Source organism: Syngnathus scovelli, chromosome 4 (assembly GCF_024217435.2).
Source record: "Syngnathus scovelli strain Florida chromosome 4, RoL_Ssco_1.2, whole genome shotgun sequence".
Lineage (NCBI taxonomy): Eukaryota > Metazoa > Chordata > Actinopteri > Syngnathiformes > Syngnathidae > Syngnathus > Syngnathus scovelli.
Window position 1 is genome coordinate 11,876,507 of NC_090850.1, and position 22,446 is coordinate 11,898,952.

The 22,446-nt window shown below is 41.1% G+C and overlaps 2 protein-coding genes across 6 annotated transcripts; both read right to left on the bottom strand.

Moving 5' to 3' along the window:
* Nucleotides 1–1,013: 1,013 nt before the first annotated feature.
* ildr1a (immunoglobulin-like domain containing receptor 1a) lies at nt 1,014–6,299 on the bottom strand. Its single transcript, XM_049716983.2, has 9 exons — nt 6,063–6,299; nt 4,539–4,709; nt 4,260–4,409; nt 3,979–4,098; nt 3,743–3,889; nt 3,288–3,413; nt 3,035–3,216; nt 2,173–2,772; nt 1,014–2,057 (listed from the first exon to the last, which is right to left on the bottom strand). Exons 1-9 carry the CDS (start codon nt 6,106–6,108, stop codon nt 2,019–2,021), a joined length of 1,581 nt encoding a protein of 526 aa, XP_049572940.1. The 5' UTR covers nt 6,109–6,299; the 3' UTR covers nt 1,014–2,018.
* A 1,813-nt stretch (nt 6,300–8,112) lies between these two features.
* LOC125966638 (immunoglobulin-like domain-containing receptor 2) lies at nt 8,113–22,378 on the bottom strand. Of its 5 annotated transcripts, XM_049716974.1 has the most exons (11): nt 22,120–22,378; nt 18,617–18,988; nt 17,314–17,433; nt 15,072–15,128; nt 13,171–13,317; nt 12,903–13,070; nt 12,565–12,693; nt 11,797–12,217; nt 10,763–11,489; nt 10,293–10,325; nt 8,113–10,018 (listed from the first exon to the last, which is right to left on the bottom strand). In XM_049716974.1, exons 1-10 carry the CDS (start codon nt 22,232–22,234, stop codon nt 10,293–10,295), a joined length of 2,289 nt encoding a protein of 762 aa, XP_049572931.1. In that variant the 5' UTR covers nt 22,235–22,378; the 3' UTR covers nt 8,113–10,018. The 5 variants fall into 5 exon arrangements, with proteins under 5 accessions (XP_049572931.1, XP_049572932.1, XP_049572930.1 ...); XM_049716975.1 differs by lacking the exon at nt 10,293–10,325 and having other exon boundaries at nt 12,565–12,675; XM_049716973.1 differs by lacking the exon at nt 10,293–10,325.
* Between the last annotated feature and the right edge of the window lie 68 nt (nt 22,379–22,446).

The window sequence follows — 22,446 nt, forward strand, 5'->3', positions numbered from 1 at the left end:
TGTATACGACAGTAGTTTTCATCCCCCCAAAAAAAGTATTAAAAATCCAACCTCATTTTTCAAAATCTTGAATTTATTTACATCATTTTAATTAACTAAATGACTAAAGGTACATTTAAACTCGAGGGAATGTCCCCGAAGGGACAAGCGGTAAAAAAAATGGATGGTTGGAATACCCTCATGGAACGCTAGAGATACAAACCTGTTGGGTGTCTGTGTTTCAGTACAAGGCAAAATTGGCATGCTTTAATAAAAGGCTTATGATAAATATTAGCCTGACACTATATACTATAAATCTTATTTCCAATAGTGAACTGAACTTTTCAGTTAGTTGCGTCACTGCGCAAAATATTAGTGTTGATGTTATAAATGTTTTCAACATCTATTTTTAGAACTCGTCATTCTGAGAAAAAAAAAATCTCATCTTCTCTGCATTAATATTTACAACAGCCAATTGATTTACTATACTCTCCTTCAGGTTCTGGTGGATTAATATTTATTTTTGGGGAGGAAAAAAAACAACCATTTGAGGTCTATCACATGGATGTAGATTTTTACATTTGATGCAAATTGAGAAATAAATTGAGTTTATTTGTGAATTTTGAGGGGCGGCTCGGTGGCGCACTGGGTAGCACGTCCGCCTCACAGTTAGGAGGGTGCGGGTTCGATTCCACCTCCGGCCCTCCCTGTGTGGAGTTTGCATGTTCTCCCCGGGCCCGCGTGGGTTTTCTCCGGGCACTCCGGTTTCCTCCCACATTCCAAAAACATGCTTGGTAGGCCAATTGAAGACTCTAAATTGTCCCTAGGTGTGAGTGTGAGTGAGATTGGTTGTCTGTCTCTGTGTGCCCTGCGATTGGCTGGCAACCAGTTCAGGGTGTCCCCCGCCTACTGCCCGATGACGGCTGGGATAGGCTCCAGCACGCCCGCAACCCCCGTGGGGACTAAGCGGTTCAGAAAATGGATGGATGGATGGATGTGAATTTTGATTTATGAGTTATGCACTCAAACAGAAATATTGAAGAATCACTTTAATTACATTTATTTTGTCTTATCCAAGGTTAATGTACAAACAAAAAAAGAAAATTCATACTTCAATACTTTGACAAGTAAAATCCTTACTACAATGGTGGAAGATTTCCCACAGAATGATGTCCCACAGCATTGTATGCCAATGACTCACCCGAATGGATTTTACATGCAATTATACAAAAAAGCTTAATTGTGTTTCAACACTTTTCACAGGGATAATTTTGTACAAAATTAAGGCAAAAAAAAAAAAAAAATTCAAACACATTTTAAATTATTTCATGATAATGTAACAGTCTCACTATTTGGGTAGTAAACCAGTGCTACTGGGCCATTAAGAGATCATCATTGTTGTTTTTGCATTAATTAAGCCAAAGGTGGTAGCTTCCTGGAAAGAATAAATTCTAAAAAGACTAACTTGAATACCTATGGAGAGAATATCCTTGATATCCAGCTTAAAGTCCATGCACCCATTGTTACTAAAGGAGTACGAGTGAGCAAAATGTAAGAGTAGGAGTGGGGGATAAAAAAAACAAAAACATGAGTAGGACATAATTGTTCTATTAGTGGGCTAGATTTTCAAAATAGTGAGGAAAAAGAACGTACCTTAAGCTGCATATCAAAGCTATTGACTAACTATTCAAGCATCTTTCCATTGAAGCAGGACATCAACATTCAGCAACATTCTAATTTCATTGATGATTCCATATTCATATATTTACCATCAATTTTCAAGCATTTCTACATTCCCTGGCAGGTCCCTTATTTCTATGCTAACGGGTGTGATGCTTTCACATGAGGTCCAATATTTTACTTTTGTTTTTATATATTTTCTGAACACGTATTGGGCAACACAAATTTCTCAAATCCCAATGGCTAATAAGGTCTTTCAGATTGACCGGGAGTTTGACAACAAGGCTGCTAACAACTCCCAGTTCAAGTGAGGTGCGCGTGCGTTCAGAAAGAGTTCAAAGGGCGTTTCACAGCTCCGTTCAGATGACGACACTGGTGCCACTGCGAGAGCTCTTAACCTGAGAGAGACACATTTAACATTCATTTTTCTCTGCGTGAGAAGTCTGATTGAGATTGTTTTTTTTTTTTTTTTTGTAATTAATTGCGACTAAATTAAAGCAATGTTTTTCTTACAGAGTAGTTCCTTCTTGGTCCTGGTTTGTTTCCAGGCTCATACTCAGTGTAGCCGGGAGGTTTCTCACCCCAGCCTCCTCCGCCTCTCCTCCCTCCTCCTCCTCCTCCTCCTCTCCGATAATTGTCCTCATCAGAGCTCCAGGACCCTCTTGCCCGACCTGCTCCCGATGGGGGATAGTTTCCTCTGGACCTGCTGTCAAAGAGATCATCCCTGGAACGGGATCGAGGGCGGTTCATGCCTCCTCGTGCCCCACCACGCGGCCGCCCATCCAGTGACTCTTCGCTGTAGCTCCTCGGGATGCCTCTGGACCTAGTAGGTGAGGGATAGCGCCGACCCGGCGTCCCGTGGTCCCCGCGGGATCCAAAACCGCCGTGGCTGCTCTCGCTGGAGCTCGGAGGCCGAGTCTTGGGTGCAGGAGGCGGCACTCGCCCCGGCTCACGTATCGGCGGGAGGGTGATGACGCGGCGCTCTGAGGACACGTCACCAAGGCCAGATATCATGCTGGGAGGCCCGGCGGAAAAGGGGACACTGATAGGCATGTGCTGGTGCTGAGGGCCAGGTGGGATCTGCGTCATGTGGGGAGGTGGAGGCGGCTGAGCCTGATGACGGGAAGATAATTAAAAAAAAAAAAAAAACAAGGAAGAAGGTCAATGCCAACAAAGAGGAGATTCTACACACAGGTTCATTCATATCGGTCATGAGTTTCCAGTTACCACGTCATAAATATACACAACTCAGAAAAAGTTAAGGATACTGGGTTGTTGGATAAATTCATCACCAAAGAAATATTTAGGTTCACATGAGGCTTTGATTTTTGCCTGTTTGTGGCGACAATAAGAACATTAACAGCACAGTACGTACCTGAAGCAGCGGACTGGCCATGTCCAACCCCCTCACCTGACTCTCCATGTAGTCAAGCATGTGATTGGTTTTGGCAGGCGTGTGGTTGCCGTGGACACTCGGGGCCGGTATACTGTAAGCCGACGACTGGGGTGGTGGCAGTGGCATGGGATTTAAAGGTACGTTCTTCCCTGACATGGAGCCTATTAGGACAAATTCCCATCTCAATATAGCAAATTGCAACATCTAAAATATCTTACGGTGCTTGTTGTACCTGCATATAGCAGTGGGTTCATTTGAGAGGAGGAAACCTGGCTCATTGGTCCATATATAGGCTGTCCTCCCACCCACGGAGCCATGGCCCTCCGAGCCTCCTTCATCATACGATGCTGCATTACCGCTGGAAGACAAACACAGCAATCGATTTCTACATCTACAAACACAGGAATGACTTCTGTGGACAGTTTTTTTGTATGTACATAAAACAATCAGGAATCTAGTCAAAGAATAGTATTACCTTAAAACAACTGAAATTATATTAATGATGGGTCAACAAATCAGTCCGGCAGGGATTTAATGGGTTTGAAGCATGACGGCGCTTCTAAAACGGTTATCAGTTTTCACATGATCTGCAGAATTACACTTAATCGGTAATCATAGATCGGGCTTGTGAATAAATGGCTTCCTGCTAGCCAATTTCAATTCAAATCTGTTTCCAAGCCCAACTACCTTTTTCCGGGCAGCAACACTGCTGCGGGCAGCAGGGACAGCGCACGTAGCAACAACATCTCTGAGGACAACACTGGCAGCAGCAGACGCCCAGTAGGATGATGAGCAGCAAGGCTCCGATGACAATGAAGAGCACAGTTAACCAATCTGGAGGAGGAAGAGTCACATCTCACAAATCTACACAACAGTACTTATGACCAAAATACACCTCATAATATGTCGCAAAGTGTTCTTACGGTAAACAATAAGTTTGACTTCTTTGTCAGAGTCTCCGGTGGTGTCTCCAGCGGCATCAACCGAACAAAAGTACACACCGTTGTCCCACCACATCACCTCATTGATCACCAGATCAGCCTCTGCACAAACACACCATCGTTCCAAGTTGAAAGGCATTGAGTGGGACATTTTGGCATTACTCAAGTACCAGTAATTGATCCAGTTACTGTATGGTATAAAATCTTGAAAGAATTATTCTATTCAGCATACATTCTCAAAACATGCTGTGGTTTGAACTCACTGTCTTGGATTGAGATCTTGCGATCACGGTATTCTGCGCCGCGTATGGGCTCATTGTTTCCTCTCTTCTGGATCACAGTACGAATTGTGCGCTGGCGATCCGGACAGTCGTTAGCAGGATCCTGGCCCAACTGAAGTGCCGACTGGTACGCTAATGAGAGATTCATGCGTGACAATGATTACACTTGTCAATGTTGAATTTACACACAAGGAACATAGTGTAAAACATTCCTAGTGACAGGTTAAAAAAAAAAAAAGAAAAAAAAAAGGCATCTCTTACATGTGGAGTAGTACTCCAGTACGGGGTCCTTACAGAAGGACTTAAACCTCCAGGTGACCAGTACATCCTGGAGGCTTGCAGATGTACTGAAGTCACAGCGCAGGATCACATTGGCAAAAAGGGCAGTGCTGCGCTCTTGCTCGGAGACGATCACCTGAATACACAGTGACACTGCAGAGGAACACACAATTACATACAGTAGGTCACCATGCATAGTGCTTCAGATGAATAGAAAGTGTGGCTAATCTGTCTGCCACAGATAAAGCACAAAGGCAGAACCATCATGCAAAGAAGAGAGCCCTCCTTGCCCACATGGTTCTGAGCTACAATTTGAGTAACGTCTCGAGGAGCTTGATACCATTTTTTTTTTTTTTCAGACGCTTGAGTGGTCAACAATACAAATAACTCTAGTACATTCATGCCATTTTCCCTAAAAGTTAATGATAGCTAATTTTAAAAAAAGACCTATAGATCATCCATGATCACAATTTTGCATGGAATTGATGTCTATTTTCTGTTCTTCTAATTTTCCAGTTCCTGAACGTAAAACGACCACCAAAAGTGCAGATAACGTCAAATAAGGCAACTATCGGTAACAATACCGATACAATACTCGCCCATTCCTAGTTACAATCTATATAAGAAAACAACTGTGCCTGATTGCTGTTTATTGCCACTCCCATTTGAAGTTCAATATAAAACAAAACATAAAACTAAGAGAACTACATATTGTGTATTTCACCAAACTACATTATGTTACCTTACAAATGCCACAGACAGTTAAATATCACTGCAGCTGAATGAGAGCTTTGATATTATAGTATCATGTCTTTTACTGGCCCTTGGGGGGGTGGGTCATGGTTGTGAATTAAAGTTGCCATGAAATGTGGTTAATTTTGTCCTGATTAATCTAAAATATAATTATCTCGCTCTGTATTGTTACACAGCAATCAATTTGGAACACCCCTGGTTTACTCCAAGTAATTCTCATTAAATTTTTTAAATTATGGAGTTTCCTAAAAATCCTTGGCCTTTTATAACCAATTAGGAGCAAAATAAAAGGAGTAAGGTAAGAATTCAACCATGAATGTTTTGCTACCACATCTCATCTCACCTCACAGTGGCCCAACCAGAAAAACAGGTGACACAGACAAAGGCACAGGAAGTGAAACCAGCCAACAAACATCAATGTGGGTGGGATGAAACTAGTAATCTCCCAATGTGTTATTTCAAATTTATCGTGGGACTCTCTCTATTTAAACATAATAATTACCACAAACACACTTAAGAAATGCAACAATTACATTTACTCTAAATTAGATCCGTTAAATTTACAGAAGGACCCACATGATTGGATAAAACACTATATCACATCACGTGCAATGAGGGGAAAAAAATGTGAACTTTGCCCGAACCGGGAAAGGAAGTTCACTCCTTGACCATATTTAGTTGAAATGAAACAGTAATAAAACAAATAAGGCATTATTCGAATTCAACATAGTGAAAACAGAAAGTGTTCTGTACCTTTCAGTAGTGACGAGAGGATGGCGGCGGCTAATAGTCGCCGCATGATGTAAAAACGCCGCAGTTTAAAACCCCCCCAAAAAGAGTAGAATAAAGGAACAAACTGCGAAAAAAAAGTACTATTAAGGTTCCTTTGAAAGCGTATTTAGCAGCAACTACTGGTTGGGACCTCTTGTAAGTTCGAGTATGGGAATGGAGTGAAGACACATCTTAGCCAGTAGACCACGCCCCGAAACAGGTGAACGCTTCCTGTGTGACGTCATGGATTGTCACCTTATGCTACGTCAAGAAACTTCGTATTTTTACGGTAATTAAGTTGTATTAAAAAATATTTTTACTAATGTTAAAAGAATCTCTCCTGATTCAAAATCTTCTCTCAACAGTGTACAGAAAAGTTTTTTTGTTTGTTTTTTTGTTTTCTAAATCCTCATTGTATAGTATTAACAGGCCCAATTCCTTTTAGACTTATGGACATTCACTGAATACCTTTTTTTCTAACTTTCACTGAAGAAGTTGAGCGAATACCTCTATTTTTTACCAGCATTTTCTAAAACCCACACATATCTGTACTTCTAAAATCCATTTTCACTTTTATTATTCAACATGCTTGAGTAGCTATTTACCTTTACTTGCGTTCTTCTCAGTTCTTTTTTGTTAGCTCTCCCAAGTTTTATGGAGAGCATTAGATCAGCTCCTTTAACCGGAGTCTTTTTCCATTACTGAGCCACCCCTTTCTCAGCATAGCCACTAGGTGTCAGTGTAAACCAGAACAAGAACAACGAATGCTCTGCCATTTCTAGTATAGGTTGCATTTTGTCTCCAAATCTATGCAGTCCAGATTGTTTTGTATTCTTAACACAAGCTGAGATTTGTTTTCAATACGATATGTTGGTTACCTTCTAGAGGGTGGAAATTCCATCTGCTAGGTGTCAGGCAATGCAGTTTGACCTATTTAATTGTTTAAATTGTACGTATTTACTGATGAGATTCCTGTTCTCCTACAAAAAAAAAAAAAAAAAAATCTGTATTCATATGTGTTCGGTGAACGATGACAAAGACTTTGTGTAGGGAGTTGCTCAACTGCATTCCTGACAAAATCTGTAAGCATGAATGGAGTGGTCACTGGCTTTACCTCCCATTAGACACACGGACAACATAAAAGGGATTCTTTTAAATGTCAGCTTACATCCCGTTTATGTTCAATGGACACACAATACTGTATATTGTTCAGTCAAGAATAATCCCACAATGATTGCCTACTTTTATCGTATTATGAACTGGCTTCTGTATGACTTCTGGTCCATATCCTCAGTATGTATGATCATTCCTATGTAGTTTTACTCTTTCACTGTTTTCGAGATTAACCCACCCTTCAAAAATGCAGTAGTACATGGCTGAAGGACATTGAATAAATGCTTAAACGGCTATCTAAAAATATCCAAAGCTGAGCAGACAGAACTGCTATGTGAGTTTACTCCAGCTGTGTATTGAAGAATGGCAGCTTGTCACTGCAACAATGGACAAAGAAATGAGTCACACTTGGCATAGTTTCCTTAGGCAAAAGTTTAAAAAAGTCGCCCCATTCACCTAAAGATATTCCACCATTGCACAAGATTCCATCAAAGCTGACATTTGACTGCTACTGCAGTAGGCGTTTACGCAGAAGTGGCAAGGGGTGACCTTTAACCTATAGCAAGCCATTGAATTTCCTTGATATCCATCTTAAGGTCCATAGTAAAATTACTAATAAAATGACTAGGGTGCACTAGTATCTAAGACATCCTTATACATTAAGTCACTGCTATGTCTAACTAGTGAGGTCAAAGTAAACATTAATAAATTCACCTCAAGCTGGATAACAGAGATGCTTAAACGGTTTTCCATATTCAACAAGACAATATTTATTTACCCTGTAGGCAAAATTAGGTTTTCCTGAATTAGTCAAACACATAATTCTTATTCATGTGACCACATATCAAAATACCAGCCCTCAATTCAAAATTTTAGCTGCACTCAGTTAGAGGATACAACAAAGGGATAAACTCAAGAATCCAATTTTCACAACGTTTAATGTGGAATGAAGCTGCACTTACACAGAGAGTCGACACGTTACTGATTCATTAATAGGGACTTGATGAATTAATGCTGTACATGAAAAAAATAATTTAGGTCACGTTGTGTCAGGGAGCAGTCAGCAGTATTAGTCCAAACCCTTATTAAGGTCACGTTAATGCTTGTAAATCTCATAACAGACAGTGCAAAGTTTCTCTGTGTTGCCATGACTTTGCATGCCTTTGGATGGAGAACAAACTCCTAAACTGACCTGATTGGTCAATTAGTTGTTTGAGCGATTGTGTTGAGTGTGGTAGCTTTAAAACAAAGAAGAGTCCAATAGCGGCTTGAGGTCAACGTCACACATTATTTGGTATTGTTAATTTAGCTCTATCTAGTATTTGTATTACTTCTATAGTTTTTGATTTTCCATGTTGAAAGGCTACAGATTTCTGTATTTGGTGATACTATGTTCCTCCACATATTTGGGATTCGCTGAATTTGTTTTCTGTGTGGAATCTATTGCCTGTTACTTGCTGAAAATTCACCAGTACAGTATATCCGTGCCGTTTGACTTTTGAACAGAATTACATTAAATATTATTTACAGAATTACACCCGCGACCCCCATGGGGACAAGCGCTACAGAAAATGGATGGATGGATGGATGGATGGATGGATGGATGGATGGATGGATGGATGGATGGATGGATGGATGGATGGATGGATGGATGGATGGATGCTATTACGTGAAATCGTTGGTATTTTAGTGCCACTGAGTTTGACACTGATTTTTTACAGTGTTTCACATCAAATTTGAACAGATTTTTAAAAATCTGTGCAAATCGCCAGTGTAAAATTCTAATTCTAACACAGATGCTACATAAATACCACATAACCGAACATTGCATTATTTATAGTCAACACGATTCTGTAAAAAAAAAAAAAATTACAATTCAAGAGGCACACGTTTGTTCTGTGGCGTTTTTTCTGAGAATAAATTTGAATTCAAGAAGTTGAATTTAAATGCTCCTTTCTGGGTATAAATTTGAATTTAAGAGGTTTAATTTAAGACATTCAGATTTTTGGTATTTCTGATTTTTAATGTTTGAAAATTTCATTTTAAAATAAATCATTAGAAATTCAAATTCAAACACAGATGGCACAGATAGTTCAACATAACTGAAGCTAAGGAACTATGTTGGGAACGGAGGAGCTTCATTTAGTCAGGACAGTCATAATGGAAACAATTAAGTGCTTTGCCGCCATCTTGTGGCATCTATGGGAAACTACAAACCTTTTAGGATAGTCGTTGATTACTTGAGGTTTTCCGCTATATTTTGCAGTTTAATCTGTTGTACATTATTTCTTGTTTTATTGTGTAGACTACTATATTGAATGGAAGTGTTTTTCTTTTTTTTAATCTACAAAAGTTTTTAATGTCTGTTCTTGGTAGTTAACATATGTTGCCATCACATACATAATCCCCGCTCTTTATATTGTACGGTAGTTATCTCATCGAACAAAAATGAATGTGCTCATTATGCCGGAGGCATAAAGCTACTTTCACTGGTCTCCATCCCCCTTTAAAAGAAGGAAGGTCTGTGGGGTGGTCCTGCCAGAGGGGACTTTCCAGGTCACACACCAAGCCCACATTAATCCAGCTGAGACGTATGCTTGGTGACTGGTGACAAATGAAGCACTGATGACATCAGCAGTTTAGTTTATATCCGTGTCATCTGTCTCCATTCTCATGTACCAGTTACAGTGAGTCTTTTATCAGCTCACACGTACGTGCTGTAGCTCCCATTGAATCACATGGTTGTAGAGTCCTCCCCTTCCAAGCGCTGAGGCTCTTTCAGACGATCACACAATGAGGGAATCCCGGCTGAGAAGAGTCCCGTGCTGAGGATGAAAACAGTACAACTGAGTTTACATGAAAATATCGGAATGAAGCCTAGGTTAGACCACACAAGGTTATAGTGGTAAAGCAGAACTGAGGACAAACTGCACTTCAACTTCTGTCATTACCATTCACAGCTACTAAACCTTTCGCTATCTCTGGTAAATATACCATTTGGAGAAGAACTTTTGATGTTGAAGCGAGTTTTGTCCAATATTGTAAGGGGGGAGACGTTAGTGAGGATGGAGGAATTGAATGCAGAGCAGAAAATTCTACCTAGTCTTCATTCGAGTCGCATGCAAACCTGACCTGTAAAGGCAAAAAGTTTAATGTAGAGCAGTGTTTCCTGACCTTTACTGTCTTGAGGCACATATGAAAAATCTCATAGCGTTTGACCAAACAAAAATGTCACAAGTGGTTACAGAGGGTAATTCAACTGCTCTTCCTCTCACTATATCTCCATGATTGACAAGGATAAATGAACAAAGACACATTATTTGCAGTAAATACAAACTATTTCGCAGTGTATCCTTTTAGCGTATACTGTATTTGAAGTCGCGTGCCTTCAGTTTAATACCATGCTGTGCCATGTCTACTGGAAGATATGCAGCAAGTGATTAAGAGCAAGAAGAAGAAGCAAAGAAGGTCACCAACTAATCTCCAGTAAGTGGAACTTTTGTGTCTTTTCTACTGCTATGCCCTGTTTGCAGCATCAGCATCCGTCCCAAACAAATACTACAACTCACCACTTTGCGAGCCTTGTCTCTGGTCTCCCCTCGCCGACCGAGCGGGGAAGGAGCATGAGGTTGTGGTGAGCGAGTGCATGGTGGCCGTGGAGAGGGTCTGTCATTCCTGTTTCGCTCTGTATCCGAGTAAGGCGCCAGTGAATCAGCTTCAGGCGGCCTGTTGCTAGGTGACCTGCTGCAGTGCCGGCCGGACTCCCCGCTGCTCTTTTTCGAGCTTCCTTTTGAGGGTGTGTCTGAATCGTCCTCTCCCCGGGAGCCGCTCTTCCCGTGGTTGACTCCTCGTAACTTAGCTTTACGCTCCAACAGGCTATTCAGGAAAGCTCTGTCATAGTCTTTCTCTTGAGAAGAAGTTGATGGTGGACTCGCAAGGGGAGGCGGTGAAGCAGGCCGCTCATTGCCCCAGGTGCCCTGCCTCTTTTTAGGCGATGGAAGTGGACTTATGTCATGTCTGTTTTTCTTCTTTCCTCTAGGTCGTTCTTCGTGGTCACTGCAGTCTCCGATCTCATTGCGATTTTCATAGTTGTGTTGCGGTCGACCGTGCCGGTACGAAGGATATCGACTGAATTGCCGAAGCTCTGGCTCGTCGCCTTCATCCTCCCTTTTTTCTGCTTGTCTGCGTCCTCTTTGCTTGTAAGTGGCAGCGAACTCTTCCAGCTCATCCAGCGAACCGGTCCGTCCCGCAGTTTGGTAGGTCTTTCTTTCCAGGTGCTCCGATCGAGGGTTCCATCTGCAAATACAAAACCATGCCAAGGCAGAACAGAAAAAGAAAGTGAGGACATTGTAGGTATTTATTTGGGGAAGCTATCTTGTTATTTTCTGAAAAACTCACCTGTTTGCTGATTTTGTGCGCTAGCTAAAGCCATGTCTAATATAAAAATATTGCTTTAGCAACATCAACTGAATTAAGTTTGGACATGTACATGTCAGGCCGCAGTTGTAAATAAGAACTTGTTCTTAATTGTTTGCCTGGGTAAATAAAGGTTAAATATATATTTTTTAAAAAGTATATAAGATGCAAGTTTGCTTGGCCTTACCTGTTGTAACGGGTCTCTTCACTGTGGTTCTGTTGCCGAGCATCACGGATGTGCCTGCGAGACTGAGAAGCGGAAGGAGGGTCATCGCTGTAGCGGCGTGGCAGGGATGAGTCCTCTGCACATTGACGGTGCTTGGATTCAGGTTCCTCGCGATAACGCTGGGGTGACAAAGGGGGGTCGTCACGGAACCGCTGTGGCTCTGGGCTGCGGTTTGAGTCCTCACGATAACGCTGGGGTGAAGAAGGGGGGTTGTCACGGCACCGCTGTGGTTCTGGGCTCCGGTTGTCCCGGTATCGTCTGGGTTCAGGTTGAGGATCATGATCCGGGATGGGGGGAAGAGCTTTCTTCTGTACATTCCGGAATGTTTGGCGAAAAGCAGTTTCTCCCTCATGTAAGGAACTCAGCTCAGACATGTCGCAAGCTAGATTGATACACAGGAACGGGAAGATAAAATAGCATTACAGTCAACGCACATTTAAGAATTGATATTAGATTTAATGGATGGAAACAACTGAGAGAGAAATACAAGCGCTTGATGAGAGATGCTAAAAACATTCTGCCAGCCAAGCAGACATGCAAGTTTGGATGTCAGAACTGCCGAAAAGGCGAAATTGATGAATCCTGAAACATGCATGTAACCCTAACAAGTAACAATGAGATGCGTATTCCAACATAGCATGCAATTTGTGAGGAATACACGCGCATGCTGAAGAAACTATTGATTTCACATGGACAGGAAGAGCCACAGAACGGGTTTCTGAAGCTTACACTGGTGATTGGTGGACCTGGCAGGGTTGAAGTGAGCCAGTTGGTTCTCTACATACTGTAGAACCCTGAGTGAGTCCTGGTCCTGAGGTGAGGGCAACCGGTAGGGGGCTCCTACAGCGTGCATCGGAACTGGACATAAACACTGGACCCTATCAGCACTGGGAGATTTTCATTGTTTTTCTCTCACTGTATGTTTTTACTTTTATTTCTGATGATTGATGTGGTCGAATTAGCATGACATCACAGTTTGGGACACTGGACTTTGAGTTAAAATTTTGGGTTGAACCGAAAAATTTATTTTGTCTACAATCCAATACTGAGAAGTCAGAATGACTTACCTGCTGTGAGTAGACTACTATCTGAAGGAGGGACAGATGACAGCTTTTCCACCAGCGAAGGCGGCGCAATGGGCACCATTGCTGGGACACCGGAAACAAAGCATGGCGCATATGCAGGTGACTGCAGGGTGGAGGTGCCCGTCTTTATCCCCTTGCCGGCCTCGTATACTAGAAAACAAATGACTTGAGTAGTTGGAATTGTTGCAGCCTTTTGAGATCCTGGATATCCATTTGAAGGTTCTTTCTGTTGTGTTTGTACGGTACGCACAATGCTTGGGGCAGCAGCATGTGTCCGGGCAGCAGCAGCAGCTCACGTAGCAGCAGCAAGAGTGAGGACAACACTGACACCAGCACACGCCAAGCAGCAGAAGGAATAACACGCTGCCCAGGGCCACGGCTGCCACAAACACCCATTCTGGAAGAGCAAACAGAGACATTTTCTTATAGTGTTTTTAATTATTTTGGCATATTTTTTACAATCACTGTGAAAATGTGACAAAAATATGGGACATTAGTGCCTTGCTCAAAAGAAACTTTTCAATTGAACACAGGGGCCTTGGGTCAGCCAAAACCTTACCCACTTGGTTGACAATGCTGCGAGCATGCTGAAAGGATCAATGCAGGGGGGAAAAAAAATCAAATTTAAAGTGAAGTGTATCAGCAACAAAAAATTCCAGCGGTGGCCAAGTGGTTGAATTCATTGCCTTGCACCTTGGTTCAAGACCAGCCACTCTCACCATCACATGGCTGTGATGTTCTTGAGCACCAATATCCTGAACTGCTTCCTTGGTGATGGTTCATAGAAAGTTTCTAATTTGCAATATTCCTGAGTATAATTCCATTTTACTTTCTGGGAATTTCCCACCCCTTTGTAAGCCCATTCTTTCACATTTTGAAATATTTAAAACTTTGGCAGATTTCTTCCGGTTGAGCTGTTGGAAATGTGCGGCCATCCATGTCTTAATAATCTAAAATACAATTAAGACGTGTATCTCCATGTTGACACCATGTCTCTGGAGTGGAGACAGAAAAGGAAGGAGGAGGCTGATAAGAACATTCTCTGTGAACTCAACAATATCTCCTTAAACACACACACATACACAGAGAGGAAACCTGATTTAGCTACAGGAAGGAAAGCAACAGTTCCCGCTGCTGTTTCAACAAATCCACTTGTGATGGGATCTCGTTTAAAAGCATTACCACACACATCCACTGAAAAGATAAGCTTCCAGTAACCATTCTGCATGACCCAGTAACTTCATGTCATCTACTGTATACAACTGGCCCACAAACAGCACTGTGTGATGATTAAATACTTAATGTCACATAAACAAACGTCCCTCCCTATACTGGGGCGTTTCAAACAATAAGATAGTATGTAAGCCACAAACATAAATAAACCTTGAATCGCCATAATAGCTGTTTCCCAGCATCTGGGCACCAAAAGCTGAGTGCATTTGAGTGAGTGCAGTACTGGAAAACTTCTCCACTATTACTAAATCCATCAATTGCTTTAACAAGTGTTCCTCAAACATTATGACAAGTACCACCTCAAAATAATACTCTCCAGGTATCACTATCATAACTAACTTTCAAATAGTACAGTAGGACTAAGTGTTCAGAAAAAACAAGCAGTTAATTGCAAAAATTTTACTTATACTGATAAGTCTGCAACGTTACGCCCAGATTGATTAATAATACGGTGCTTAAGTACAGGAACATGAAAAAATATATACGTATTTCAATGATTCAACAAAAAAATTTGACTGAATTAATCCCCCTTCTTGAGTGATATTGCTAAACTGATGCTTAGCTTTGTTTTATTCTAAATCACTAAACAATTAAAAATAAACACCAATAATTGGTTAATAAAGATTAATGAGTAAAAAACTGTTTGGTACTACAGTATACTTCAATCCAAAATAAAATGTAATCCGATAAATGTACTCAATTGATCGCTGGAATAATCACAAGAATAATCAATTGTAAAAATGATCGATATTAACAGATCTAGATTGACCTGTTATCAATGCAAGCAATCAATGACAAAGGTCTACTAAACACAATTGTTTGCCCAGTAAGCACAGACATACAGTTTGCATACAGTTAGTGTTAGTAAGAGTGAAAGGAAGCAGGTGAGGGTGGGGGCGGAGTACATTATGCCCCTACCTGGCATAATCTTCAACTCAAAGCCAGGAAGCAGATCTTCAGGCACGCCTGAGAAACCTGGTGAGAGACAGAGCACAGGTGAAGAGGAGAGGAAAGGGAATGGGGTGAAGGTAACCAAGAATTCTGCCTCAAAGAAAGTTATTGGTGCAGCAGCAGCATGCCTTGAGACCATGAGAAATAGAAGCACTTGAACACAATCACCTGCCACTTTATTAGGTACACCCATACAGGCGCTTGCGATCCAATATAAAAGATGTCGACAGTTAGGAAAGATTGTTTTGATTTTTTATTGTTACTAAAATTTGTTTAGTGTTTTTTCTTGTATTACCTGTAAAATGTGAAAATATTTTATTAAAATTGTACTGCTGCTTTTCATAAAAATGACCATGAATATATTTGTAAATACAGTCGAAACATCGGATCACATCAGAGTTTACGGGTGTAAATAATGTGGCTGGAGTGTGCCGACAGAATGTGAGTTCATCAGACAGGTAGTGAAAAAGGTTTAGCATGCACCATTCCACTCAAATTTCAAAATGCCCGAACTTAAAATATAACTAAAGCAGTTTGATTGCTTGATTTGCGAAAATAACTCCAGTGATGACGGCTGCAGTGAATATTTTTACATGCAGAGTTGCAAATATGGTGGCTGTCCGCATATATACAGGCCAGGTGGGAATTTGGCAGTCTTAGCTGGAGCATTCCAGTTATCAATTCAGGATGATGAAGTGTTCCTATTTGTCACTTTAGAATTGTGCAAAATCAGTCTAATTCCCTCAAATGCACTACTCGCACAAAATAAGGGATATTCTCCTTTTGTGTGAAATTTCAGAAGAACACGAAACTGGACTTGATCTGACTGTCTTCAAACTTTTTATACGTAGTGTATACATCAACCAATGGAGCATTTATTTGTTTTGAGGTATAAATCTGACATACTGTGTGTGCGGAAGCAGAGAGAAAAGTGACAATGCTCCAAAGTTGGAGTAGTATGAACACCAGTAATACCCAATGTGTAGTACTGATGCTTAGCTTGGTCCCAGCTGACCACCATGGCCATACCTCAGTCAGCATCTTTCGGGAATGCCAAAGTGGCTTTGGAAACACAAATAAAAAAATAAAAAAAACACTGAGAATGTTTTTTCAGTCATTATTCTGACCCCTCTTTGTCATGAAATAATCCCCATATTATTGCCAGTGAGGCCATTTGTTCATAAAACAAAGAAACCTCTAAACCATCCTCAGAGGCCTCAACAGTTGTTATGGTAACAGAAGCGCCACACATGCCCTGCCCGTGCCACGGAGACAAGGAGATACATTTTAGCTCACAGATTTCCATATTTAAGGCCTACTAAGGAAAATCTTGTCATGGTGTGATTCCACTCTGTTATGATCTGCAAGGCCAAACTCGACATGTGGCGTTATTCAAATAGCAGCGACGTGCTGATGTGGGCTCTTGTGCATACACATAAGTCCTCAAGTGCCAGACAGACAAAAGGATCAGCCTCAGAATGAATGAGGACCAAGGCTCTCAACGGTTGCTATAGCAACACTTAGAATTGCACATAAATTGAGTACACTGTCACTGTAAGTGCAACAAACAACACACAATAGAGTTACAGTACTCACAGAAGCTGCAGACTCACACACACACACAACACATATGTAGTATAAAATGTTATAAGACCCCGTTAAGGGAATTCAAACACATGATTCAGCTTTTTATATCTAATAATATTTCTAATCATTCTGTCTTATTAGCATATTCATACAATAATGTTTAACTCAATCTGTACATTTTGACTCAACCGTGACAACTTTGGGTCAATTGAATCCCATGAAAACTTTTTAATTACTTGTTATTTACTAGACCGATTTGTAAACACAAACAAGGCCCAAGGTTTGATACAACAACAAAAAATAAGTGAGTTGTTTTGACAAGGGACCATGAGTTTCCGTGAAATACCACTGATTGTTCTAAAGCGGCTTATTAATGAGGTTCTATTGTTCTCTTGGGGCTGAATAGGACCACGTATGAATACCACATTATGCAACACTGTCAATTTGGGCTCCTGCATTTATTTCTTACACAGGCTGGAGAAGACCTGTCAATCAATAGTTGGCGATTTAGTGTGTGATGGGTTTTATTCAGTTGTACAACAAGAGGCAACAGGACACACTAACACATCCGTGTGTGGCACCTGGATTCTGAGGTTCACACAGTTCTCCGAAAGCATCTTACCCAGAACCAGCAGCTCCACAGAGGCTTCATTCTGTCCCACCACATCATCAGCTATCACCACTTTGCACGTGTACACGCCACTGTCACCCCACTGGACCTCTGCAATGCGCAGGTCTGCTTCTGCAAGACACAAATAGTGGAAATTTAAAAAAAAAAATCACTTGGTATCATTTTTTAAGATGCTTGTGAAGAAAATAGAGAAAGCTGTTTGCACATTTATCCATCCAGTTTACACTTTCCAGTCCATAAGACTATTTGAGGTGGAAGGTTGTCCTATGAGTGAAAAAAAAAAAAAAGAAAAGGAGAAAAAGTGCTATAAATGAGACTTTCTACTAGTGCACTCAGATGCATATCAAGGATATCCAAGTAGCTTTGCATGAGTTTGCCTCATGGCTGGTGTATTTTGGCTGAAGAACTATCCACACAGGACAATGCAAGCCTATTGTAGGAGCTCAGACACAAAAACTACAGCCAGGAAACGGGCTGTATTCTTGATTTCCTTTTCCTGTTTGCTGAGGAAGCAGGCAGAGCGGCCCTGACATGCTCCGCTTACGGTGGGCGACCTCCATGAATCACTTTTTGTATCTAATCTAAGGATTGATGACATGTATTTCCTTGAACACTATTCAAAGCAAAAAATGCAAGTAACAGTACCAGTGTGCTCTTTGTCCCCACTAGTAAGATAGTCCATGCACTAGTAGACCGACTGTGTCTCACTATACTAGTAATGTTTTTTAGGCTACTGTGTGACATTTTTGTGTACTTGAACTTTAGGTTATGAGTGGAACTATTGTATATATTTTAACAAGGCAACTGTACACTAGTTGAAAACTGTGCGCTATTAGTACAATTGGAAAAGTGCTTGATGTTCACTGGTAATTTCTTTCACTTTAGTAGTCAACTAGTGCACAGTTTTGCAATACTAGTAACATGTAGTTGTCCTACTGGTGAAGAAAAAAAGTGTCCAAGTCGAATGAGAGGTTTCTACAACTGTATGGCATTTTTGTACCAAAGTACACTTTTTGTGTAAATTAGTAAGGCTTTTTTTTTTATATATACTATATATATAACGTTTACCATGTCACTTGAGGTAGTAGTAGGACTCGTCGTGCCCAAATCGTCCTATGGTACTCAGAAAATGTCATGCTTTTGTATGAAGCTAGTAAAACTACTAGTGGGCAATTTGGTGCTACAAGCACGATCCAGGAAGTGGAAGCTAGAGTGCCCCAGAGAACAAGAGCGGTCTGAGTTCATGTCATTATAGTATGAGTGTGATTTGGGAAAGTGTGTGTGCGCTCCTCACTGTTGATGATGGAAACATCTCGGTTCTTGTAGTATTCTGACAGCGTGAAGGAGGAACCAGACACGGAGGCCACGGTTCGCACTGTGCGGTCGCTGTCCGAGCAGTCCAGGTAGTTTTCTTTCTTCCCGTTTTCGTGACCTCCGCCTCTCATCAGTCCGGCCCCGACCAGCCCTCCGCTCAGGCTGTCGGAAACTCTAAAGGAATCCCGCGTACGGTCCCGGCAGTATGACTTGTAGACCCACTGCACTATCGGCGTTTGGGTGGACACGCTGTTGAACTGGCACGGCAAGACCACCGACTGGAACAACATGGCGTACTTCTTCTCATCTCTGACTAACACGTGGATTCCGCTGCACTGCTGCGGGAAGAAACCTGCGGGAGAAAAACGGCAAGGTTGACTTTTTTTTACACTCAACATGCTCAAGAAGTAACAATGATGGGTCACTCTTGAATAAACGTGCTCTTTAGCTTTCCACAGACAACCACAGAAAATGAGATGTTGTGTCTAAAAACTGCAGGAATACAAAACAAAACCCATCTGGCAAACGTGCAGTTTGATGTGATAAAAACCAAGGCTGAGGTGCAACTCGCTCAGCCCTGTTGTTGTTTTCGAGCCTGAAGCTGCAGGGGGCTGGAGTCACATGATGGCCAGGAGTTTGAACCCAGCAGTTCAGTAGCAACATTCACCCCAAACGAAAATGTTAAAGAACCCTTACAATCCACACCCAGTAACATCTGTGAAAACACGAGGTCCAAGGATCAGGTGGGTTAGGGTGCGAACGTAATTGCTTCACCACGATTAGCCCTCTGTCTCCTGTCTCACACTGGATTGCACTCACATTGTGTTAACTTAATTCCCACTTCAGCATCACCATAGCACTTGTGTTTTTTTAAGTACCGTATTTTCCGCACTATAAGGCGCACCGGATTATAAGGCGCACCTTCAATGAATGGCCCATTTTAAAACTTTGTCCATCTATAAGGCGCACCAGATTATAAGGCGCACCTTCAATGAATGGCCCATTTTAAAACTTTCTCCATATATAAGATATATACATTTGGCCCGCAGACCGGACTTTGGACACGCCTGCTGTAGTGGCTCAATATTGGTCCATATATAAGGCGCACCTGATTATAAGGCGCACTGTCGGCTTTTGAGAAAATTTGAGGTTTTTAGGTGCGCCTTGTAGTGCGGAAAATACGGTACCAATTTTAATTTAGTATGTACAGTATGATCATTGTTTTTTTTTCTCTCTCCATCACTAGTTTGATACTCTCATGTGTGTGCAGGTGCATGCTGCAGGGGGGAACCTGCACATATGTGGAAAAACACAGACAGCTCTCGGGACTTTTTCAAACTACCTCTGGAACATTATTAAAAAAATCAATACATAAAATACATTCATGGTATGAACAGTTTGAAAACTCCCACCATAACAGGCTTCATTTACACACACTGGTAAATCTGAAAATCCACTTCACAAACTTTGTAGCACCTGTACAAGAGAATATTTTCACTTTTGTGTATTTTGGATCACTTTGGGAATTTTTTTTACACTCTTAAGAATCTTAACATTACTTCAATTATTTAAAAAAAAAGTGTTACAATAAAAAAATGTGTCATGACAGTTGATTGTTTTTATTTCCATTCCCTAAGGGAGAAATCATTCCCAAAGCAAACAAATCACAGCTAGATGGATGGTAGTCTTTCTGAGAGATCATTCCACTGTATAGGACTCCTAGGCAACAGTTTGTACTTTGTCCAGGGATCCCAGACTGTAAAAGTCAAGTGTACAAAAAGAAGTATCTTGAAGTGTACCATCCCAGTGACAGAACTTCACTCCTAAGCTAAATTGTTGAACTGTGAAAGATGAGAATATCCCTGACAACAGATGTGACCTCCATCTCACCCTACTCCCACCCAAATTCTTAAACTACCGTAGTGGAACTTTATTTTAGAACGAAAGAAATGTTTATAAGACCAAACCAAACTAAAATGGAAATCCTAAAGAAAGACTTTTCTCTTGGAAGTACAGCAACAAAGACAGAGGACATATTCTTTCAGGATCAAGCACCCGTGAGAGCAACCCATGCTTTATTACTTTTATAGAACAAAATCCCTCCCGGAGAAAACATATAAGCAGAAGAAGAAGGTGGAGGGTGGGGGTATCCTGTTGCAATATTAGAAGAGGGGTTAAGAATGTTGCAAGGGTGTGGCATAAACATTGCAATTTTGACTCGAATGACAAAATACTTATGAATTTCTGTCTTGATGGTGGCACACAGACATGACATCACATGTATGAAGTAGTTTCACTTTTTTCCTTGATGCCTATTTATTTTCATATCAGACCATTTGAAAACAAATGTCTGGTCAGTCTAGGCCTTAAGGCATTTTCACACTGCACTTAACACTCGACAAACCATGGCAAATATCTTCTGTGCTCCGCCTTGAATTGAATAGTTTTCAAATTAGGAACAATGTTGACCTGACATAAAATCAGGCATCCAATAGGACAGGATTTGGCAAAGTGATTTCAGAGTGCGAACAGCAAAAGGTTTTGGCAAGCTTGTGCAATTATGCAGTATAAAGATATTTGGTGCTTTGGGACACAAAATAAATGAAAAATAGCCAAGTTCATGTCAAATCCAGCAGGAAAAGCCTCCAGGCTAATGCCTGGTAGAATGGTAAGCAACCAGTTCAAAATAAGGGCAAGCAAGATGTTCCCCATCTATGGCGTTTAAAACAAAAGAATAATAATCATGCGATTTTTATTGGCAATTTGGCCTCAAGAATGAGGTGAAAGTGTGCCACAGTAAACACCACCAGCTCCCGCCGTTCAGAAATTCTTCATCTAATTTAAAGAACATAAATGTACATATAAAGTGCATTTTTTTAAATGGTATTGTTAATTTAGCATTTTTGTTGTGTTGTTAGTTTTTTTTCTCTCACAATGAGCACTTAATCGCATGTTAATAAAAGAGGTAAGATTTTGTGTGCAAGTTTTTTTCCCGCATTGTGCCAAATTAAGAGAATTTTTATTTTCAGTGAGTCTCTGGACAAAAGTATCTTTTGTCATTCCATTCAGAGTACAGAATACTTCCTTACCATCCCCTCAGCAACTCTGCAAGTTACCGAAATTAGGGAACTATAAACCTGTCATTAGTCAGTCAACTCTTCTAATCCACTCTTCCCAATTCGGATTATTAACATATGATTTAATTTTAAGTCAATTGCAAAAGTAGCTGGTCATGAAGGAAACTTCTTTCAAGATGCATCTCTTGACTTTCAAATCACTGCAAGATAGGGGTTGGAGGAGGGGGGGGGGGGGGGGGGGTCGATCGTGGCTATGTGCAGCACCGACAACTTGAAATATGACCATCGGAGTAAAAAATAATGAGCAATTTTGTTTTCCGAAACGAATTACTGCATGCATCAATCTATCTGGCAGTAAACCAACCGTACAACTCGACGTGTGAACCTGCTCGTTCTTTCCACCTACCTGACAAAAAAGTGATCAAGATCAACCATTTCGGGATGAAAATCCTGTTCCAGACGCTATAAGTGAAATTCAATTGATCCAAGTGGACATTGCGCTCTATTTTCTTTCGTTTCATCCTGGACGCCACTTGTTTCCTGCACACAAACTTCGGACGTCGGTGCAGCGAGAAAGTGGCAAATAACGGGACCCCAAGCAGCAAGCTAACTAATAAAAAGCAATTCCTGGTAAAGCTTTTCACAATAAGAGCATTATTGTTTCTGTTTGTTTTTTTTCCAGAATAAAGGTCTAAGGAACTAGTACAGCAGCATCTTGCGAAAAGGCATTATG